The sequence below is a fragment of the Cajanus cajan genome, chromosome 11 (genome assembly GCF_000230855.2).
Source record: "Cajanus cajan strain Asha chromosome 11, NIPB_CcT2T_4, whole genome shotgun sequence".
In the NCBI taxonomy this organism is placed as follows: domain Eukaryota; kingdom Viridiplantae; phylum Streptophyta; class Magnoliopsida; order Fabales; family Fabaceae; genus Cajanus; species Cajanus cajan.
In genome coordinates, this window is record NC_138527.1 from 36,359,144 (window position 1) to 36,367,201 (window position 8,058).

General features: G+C 28.7%; 1 protein-coding gene across 1 annotated transcript; it reads left to right on the forward strand.

Annotated features, from left to right (window-relative positions):
* The first annotated feature begins 584 nt into the window (after positions 1-584).
* Positions 585-4,242, forward strand: LOC109799913 (G2/mitotic-specific cyclin-1). Its single transcript, XM_020360569.3, has 11 exons — positions 585-873; positions 986-1,112; positions 1,225-1,281; positions 1,483-1,528; positions 1,636-1,788; positions 1,876-2,001; positions 2,397-2,486; positions 2,605-2,826; positions 2,925-3,023; positions 3,537-3,715; positions 3,800-4,242. Exons 1-11 carry the CDS (start codon positions 819-821, stop codon positions 3,942-3,944), a joined length of 1,299 nt encoding a protein of 432 aa, XP_020216158.1. The 5' UTR covers positions 585-818; the 3' UTR covers positions 3,945-4,242.
* Positions 4,243-8,058: the final 3,816 nt, after the last annotated feature.

The following is an 8,058-nucleotide window of genomic DNA, read 5'->3' on the forward strand; positions in this document are numbered from 1 at the left end:
AAAACACATATTATCTAAATATTTATTACATTAAAACTATTTTTTTTTAATTTTCAAAGTAATTAAAATATTCATTAAAATACATTAAATATTCCTTATTCAATAATCTTGAGTTACTTGTTAATAAAATATTTTTTCCAATCTAGCCATATACTCTAATGGAAGTTATTTTAATTCTCTCTCAAACGTAAACAATTTAAAGCAAGAAAATATTAAAAAATAAAATCCATTTAACATTATACAATTTGAGAACATAAATTCTGTCCTATTTTATTCGATAGCAGTTACATCTTACATTCCTGTAGATTTATGCAATGAATAAACATACATATTTCACAAACCAGAAAATCATCTGCAACAATAAGAAAGAAAATATAATTTACCTTAAACTAAAGATCCAAAAAAAGTGCAATTCGTAATTGTGATTTGAAAACGAGTGTGAAGGGTTATCTACGGCGACACGCCTCTTCACATGGGACGCATATTATTACCGTTAATAGGACTTAGGACAGAGAGACAACGTAGAAATAGGAAAAAAAATAAAGTAATAGGTTGTGCTTGTGCCAGCCCGAACGATCCAACGGTCACTAGTGACTAGCCGTTGGGTTTTGAAAAGTGGTCTCCCCAGACAAATACCCCATTGTTTCAGTCCCTTCAGTGAGTGATAGTAGTGTCACTGTTAATTAGTGTAGTGGTGCTTGTGTACCCTATCTTCTCTCACTTCCTCCGATATTATTTCATTACATGCCCTTCTTCTTCTTCTTCTAGTGTTGTGGTTGTGGGGTTAGTGTGTGATTGTGTTTGTTTGTTCTTCAACCATGGTGATTTCAAATGAGAACACTTCCAAACCAATCAACCCCACAAATTTTCAAGGTATTAAGACAAGGTTTCAGTTTCAATGTTACTACCAAGATTTTGAAGATTTTAATAAAAATCATATTTTTATTTATTTTTGGGTTTTTTTTTTGATGAATTATTATAATAGGAGGGATAGATTGTGTGGGAAACAGAAAGATGGGGCAGAACAGAAGGGCGTTGAGTGTTATCAATCAGAGTCTGGTGGCAGAAGGGAGACCTTACCCTTGTGTTGTTAACAAGAGGGCCTTGGCAGAGTAATTTTTTTTTTCTTGGATCATGCGTGCCCTTCTTCTGTTTCTTGTAAATTTCTAGTCTTTTTGGTTTCTGGTTTTGATGGTGTGGTTTTTGCTTTGTTGGGGTGAGCAGAAAACACGATGTTTGTGAGAAGAAGCAAGCGGATCCGGTGCATCGACCCATCACAAGGTGACCCTTTGTGTGATTTAGATTTTTATTTAGGGGATGTGTGAAAAAAGTGAGAAAAAGTATTTGAATTTGAAATTAAAGTGCATTTCAGTGTACATGTATATTGTATACCCCCGTTGTTTTTCGTAATCGAAAAAATAAAACTTTATGTTAGAAGTTTCAATGAATTGGATTCTTCATCTTGATTTACTCTTGTTGTAGGAGGTTTGCTGCACAAATTGCTAGCACACAGCAAAATCGTGCTGAGGTAGACTCTTTCATTCCTTTGGTGAAATTTGATTGATGCTTTGCGCAGATCCTTTGACTATTTGAAAGTTGAAACTGAGATTTGAGTTGTGGGGTCGATTTGAACAGGACACCAAAAAGTCAAACTTGGGAAATTCAAATTCGAATGGATTTGGGGAGAGTATATTTGTTGATGATGAACATAATATGCCAACGGATGACCAGCCAGTGCCCATGTCTTTGGAACAGACAGAACCAATGCATAGTGAATCAGATCAGATGGTATTTCTTTAATTTCTCTTTTATTTGTTTGTCCCTCGAATCCATTTCAAGATTAAGTTGGTGATGGTGCAATAATTGGCCTGTTAGGAGGAAGTTGAGATGGAAGATATACTTGAAGAGACTGTTTTGGATATTGATACCTGTGATGCCAGTAATCCTCTTGCAGTTGTGGACTATATTGAAGATCTTTATGCTTACTACAAAAAAACTGAGGTACATTTGGAATGAATAGTTTGGATTTGGCACACATTCTCTGATTGTTTGAAATCTTTTTATAAACGAGGGATACTGGCTGAATTCTATTTTTTTTTTCAATTGAACTTCTTAGAGTACCTCATCTGAAGTCCTATTTTTCCCCCAAAGTTGCATTTTCTACTAAAGCAAGAGTCTATTTTCTCATTCAGAGGCATGCAGTAGTTTGAATTAGCAAAGCCAATTATATGAATCGGATATTTAGCTTCCCCCTATTATATGTTGCAGACAATATTCACTACATTGGATTAGCGTAAATAATAACTTCAGAAATCAAAATTGATATAAGAATGCCCCTAATATGAGAATGCCTTTCTATCAAATTTTGATAACTAACTGTGCTTTCTACATTGCAGGGCACTAGCTGTGTCTCACCTAATTATATGACACAACAAATTGACATTAATGAAAGGATGAGAGCTATTCTTGTTGACTGGCTTATTGAGGTATATTAAATGTTCCCTCCCAAATCAATGATTATGTTTTCAGTAGTTGGCCTTATGGATCAATCAATGATTATGTTTCCAATCTCACAATGTGATATGCTTTTGTTTGATCCTTCAGGTGCACGACAAATTTGACCTCATGCACGAGACATTGTTTCTCACGGTTAATCTCATAGATAGATTTTTGGCAAAGCAGTCAGTGGTAAGGAAGAAGCTTCAGTTGGTTGGTCTAGTTGCCATGCTTTTGGCATGCAAGTATGAAGAAGTTTCGGTACCTGTGGTGGGGGATCTAATTCTCATATCAGACAAAGCATACACAAGGAAAGAAGTTCTGGAAATGGTAGCATTTGTTTGCCTTAAATGACCCCTTTAACTTGCATTTGTGAATCCACACTCAACATGAGAAGTAACTGGAATCCATTGTGTAAAACCCTGCAGGAGAAGTTGATGGTCAACACATTGCAGTTTAACATGTCTGTGCCTACAGTATATGTTTTTATTAAAAGATTCCTAAAGGCAGCTCAAGCAGACAAAAAGGTCAGTACTCATATTTCTGCCAAATATTTCCATGTCTTTTTTAAATCATAACCAGCAATGTCATAACAATGCATGCTAGTAATATATATTGACTTTATTTTTCAACACCTTGTTTGATAAGTCTCATGATTTTTAGTTTTTAATAAATTACATTCAATAGTTGACTGTTTGCTAAGAGTAGTACAAATAAGATTGTATTGCTATTGCTTCTTGAGCCATAATACTTTGTTAAGTATTGATGGTACTCCTCTTGCCTTAATTACCAACTTGTCTGTTCTAGGGTAACTTGACAAAAAATAAAATAAAATTGGGTTCTACTTCTTGTTTGATAAGTCTAGTAATTTTATAGTTTGATAAATCTTATTCAATGGTTAAGTGTGCGGTAAGAATAGTGTGTTAAAGAGTATATTAATAACACTTCTCGAGTTAGAATTACTAACTTGGTTAAGTATTGTGAGTACTCCGCATGTCATAATTACTAACTTGTTTCGTCTATTCTTCACCATGGAACAGCTTGAGCTATTGGCTTTCTTCTTAGTAGAGCTATGTCTAGTGGAATATGATATGCTGAAATTCCCTCCATCTCTGCTAGCAGCAGCTGCTGTCTATACAGCTCAATGCACCATGTATGGTGTCAAACAATGGACTAAAACATGTGAATGGCACTCCAATTACTCAGAAGAACAGCTATTGTAAGTTTAGCTTTTCATGTTCCAATTATCCAATAGTTTGACATGCTAAAATACTAATAACGTGTGGTTAATTATGACTTTCAGAGAGTGCTCTACACTAATGGTTGATATTCATATGAAGGCTGGGAATGGAAAACTTACTGGGGTACATAGGAAGTACTGCTCATCTAAATTTAGCTATACTGCAAAATGTGAACCAGCACGTTTTCTTCTGGAGAACCCATTGTAGCAGGCCATGTATAGCCGCCACTAACATTATGATCATACATTTGACTTTCATAATTGGGGTCCCCTTTGGTTAAGAATGCCACATGTCAGCAACTTGGGTTGCACTTATATTGTTTCTCGAGGATTATGAAATCCTCTGATGTGTTGTTTTTTCGTATTTGTGATTCTACTTGTGTTATTTTCCCTTTCTGTTTATGTTCAAAGTGAACAGAACATACTTCGTCTATTTGAGTCTGTATTTCTCTTGTTCCCATTGAACAAAATAATGGAAACGATGGCATAGATACAATTTTTATTCATTTTCTGTTTACCACAATGCTCTACTTTATCATCCATGTAGCTTTCAGTTAGCCAAAATATCTTGAAAATAAGAATCAGATTAAAGGATTGAACAGAACTGACATTGTGATTTTTTTAACAGTTTTTTTAAACTAACAATATTCTTTTTTACAAAATGCCAACGAATCTTTTTTTTCTTTTTCTTTATCATTGATTCAGTTTCCAATTTGATTTTCGATAAAGAATTCATATTGTTGTTTTTTGTATAAACCAAACTAACTATCTTTCATTGAAAACAAATCCTGTCGGAGCTACTGTGTTCTTTATAAAAAAATTATTATATTGATTCAAATTCCAACGTGAATTTTTATTAAAAAAAAAACTTCTATCATTGGACTGAGTAAAGTTTCTCCTTTTATTTTTCTTTTATGCATGTCATTTTCATTCTCTATATGTTATTATTTATAGCACTTTAAACTCTAGTGAGATGCATGAGCATCTCTCACCACTAAAGTTATCTTAGTGATGAGGGGTTTGACTTCTTGAGATACATGCCTAAGGTATTAATTAGTTTCTAATAGATGTATGAGAATTTATTCTGATCTTTGCATTTTTTTTTTCTGCCTGTAAAAAAATGTACTGACAGGTAATTAAATATTCATTTTTGAAATATAAGCATTTTTAAATCATTTTTTACCACACTGCAGTCCAACGTTTTGTGCAAATTGGCCTGAAATAAATGCTTTGTTTAATGTCTCATTGACCCTTGTGCTCCACGTAAGGTGATCCAACACCAACCCTGCTTAAAAAGCAGATTAAATTTTATAGCAGCAAAATAAAGGATGATGTTATCCTCCCAAACTTTCTTCAATCACAAACCACATAGACGTTGAAATATGCGACAAAGATGTTCAAGTATCGAATGTATCGAATTCGAATATAAAATATTTTGCTATTTTAAAATTCAATATTTATTATTTTTTAGCTAGTTGAGATAATAAATAAATATTATTTTTATTTTCTGATATTAACAAAAGTTCTAAGCTCACTGGCATTTTTGCAATTTTAAATCATTAACGTCATTATATATGGCTGTACTGGTGTAAATGGTAAAAAAGAAAAAGTTTATTTAAAAAAAATACTGATTTTTTTTTTAATTTTTTTATGCTCATTTGTTATACAAAAGCAATACCTTTTTTTCTTCTTTAGGTAAACTACTGAAATACGTTTAGTAGTAATAATTTGATTAACTTATACGAATTCTTGCAAACATCATTATTGCTTTTGTATTAAAAACATTTAAAAGAGGTAAGACATTAAATATTTCTGAAAAAATTAAATCAATTAGTCTTTTATTAATCTTGTCAACGAGCGTCTTGATCCATATTAAAAGAATGTTTAATATTTTAAAATAATAAACATTTATAATGTATTATAATATTAATAATTTACTTTACATTAATTTTTAATAATAATTTATGATTAGTGATCAGAAAAATCATTCTTATAATTACTAAGTAGAAAACAAAATAACACTGTATTATTAAATTATTTATTAAGGGATTAACTCAATACATATAGTAGAATGCACGAGTAAGTGATGTTTTTACATGGTATTAAAATTATTTCTTGTGAATTTTAACGTTATTTTTTTTTATCGAATTCAAAACTCAAATTTCAAAAAAACATTGAGGCATGAGTGAATTGTTGTAATGTGATTGTGTTTAATATTTATATATAAAAAATAAATATGATATAGCATTACACGTGTTAAATTTTGTTAGAAAAAGAAAGGGTTTGAGTGAGATGTTTAAGTGGAACAAATCAAGCCGTCTTGCTTGCATGCGGATATTCCTTGGAGCGCCGCCTCCATTTAAAAAGAGACAATTCCTCACTCCAAAGTCCAAACTATAAATAATATTAATCCTTCGCTAATGTGGTGTAACATTTTTTTTTTAAATAAATGTTATTTTAACTTTTTTTATATAGTGTTAATTTTTTTATTATTTATATTTCTAATATCATTCAGAAAGTCTATGTTATGTTATTTTTGGAAAAAAAAATTATAGTAAAATTAATTTTATAAAACCATTATTATTATTTTTATATATTTATATATATTAATATTATAAAACAGAAGAAGCACAAAATTACAAATCAAGAATAAATATCTTTAATATTTTCATGACTCAAAAACAAATATCTCACTCTATCTTTCCTAGTCTCCAATTACATACGACACACCAACTTCGTATCACCAACCGCACTTTTCGCAAATTGCACTCGTAGTCCTAGATACGATTATGACAATTTCTTTACGACCAATGTTTTGAGCACAACTTATTTTTATTTTATTTTTTTATAACTAATAGAGATTAAAAAATACATAAAATAATAAGAGGGAACGGGGTAACATAATAATGAAAAGGTAAGTTTTTTTATTTTTTTTTTAATGCCCAAAAGTAACTATCAATTTCGTTGTATGAAAGATAAATTATAAAAAATATTTAAAATTTATTTTATTAGATTTATTTATATAAAAATAACTGAACGCAACTAAAATTTAAATAATTTTTTTTTATAAATATGAAGAAAATTATATAAATATAAGTTCAAAAAATTAAAAATTAAAAATTAAATTTTATATTATTTTTAATTACTCATATATACTTTTCATGTAAATTTTACTATAATTTTAGTTTTTTTAAATTTGAATGTTAATTAAATTTCATATATATATATATATATAAATGAATATAATGTTATTAGTTTTACTTCTTGAATTAATAAAAAAAATATTTAAAATTATGTCACAAAATTGAAATAATCATCTTTTTAAAAGAATCAAATTGATCAAAGTATGAAAGATAAATGACTAAAATGAAAACATTTTGACAAATAAAAAACCAAATGAATTAAAAATAAAATAAAATAAAAATATAATTTAGTCATTCAATTTGTTAAAAACGCTATGCAGTCCCTTTTTAGTTTAGAAAATAAAAATCCTATTAACAATATTGTTAATGAGACTTTAATTAATCTTTATTTTTATTATTTTAATTAAATTTGTAGCCATTATCCTCGATACATGTATTAATAAAACCAATGAACATTTATTAACAAAATGTAATATATAATTTAACTTTAACGCTAAGCACGCCAATAAAAAAATTAATTAGGGAAGATTACTAACATTTATTAACAAAATGCATAAAGTTCACTTTATAAGTTTATATACGAATGAGTAACAACGTCACAATTAGTGTACTTAAATTGAATGTTTTTTTAAAAAATAATGATTGCAATGACAATAAAACCTGCAATCTCATGCAATTTATCCAAATCTTTCCGAATTTTAAGCTAAAATGTTGATGTTGCCAAACAAAAAATATCGAAATGTTCTTGATTTTATTTTAGTTTTAGTAGTTTCATTTTCATTATTTTTTAATCTCTATAATTTAAAATAAATATTTTTAATATTTATTTTCATTAATCTTGTTAGTCTCATAATTATATATATATATATATATATATATATATATATAATTTTTTTAATTTTTATATTTATTTTTAAAAAATTTATAGTTTCATTTTTTTTGTAACATCATATTTTTTTATAACATCATATTTTTTTATTGATATAGTAAAAGTATTTAATTTTAAGAGATATAAAATGTGTCTTAACATTGTCATATGTAAGAATGATAAATAGGTCCAAAACATTGATGAATCTAATTTAAAGTAATTTTGATAAAATAAATTTAATATTAAACATAAATTACTATATATATTACTTTGATATAAAAGAGACAATATTATAATAAAGAATAATAATA

Bases quoted from the DNA above. Each gene is read 5' to 3' on its own strand.
- LOC109799913 (XM_020360569.3), top strand. From the start codon at position 819: ATGGTGATTTCAAATGAGAACACTTCCAAACCAATCAACCCCACAAAT. The intron at 1,789-1,875 runs GTATTTCTTTAA...TTGGCCTGTTAG, and splicing joins ATAGTGAATCAGATCAGATG to GAGGAAGTTGAGATGGAAGA. The intron at 2,002-2,396 runs GTACATTTGGAA...TCTACATTGCAG, and splicing joins CTTACTACAAAAAAACTGAG to GGCACTAGCTGTGTCTCACC.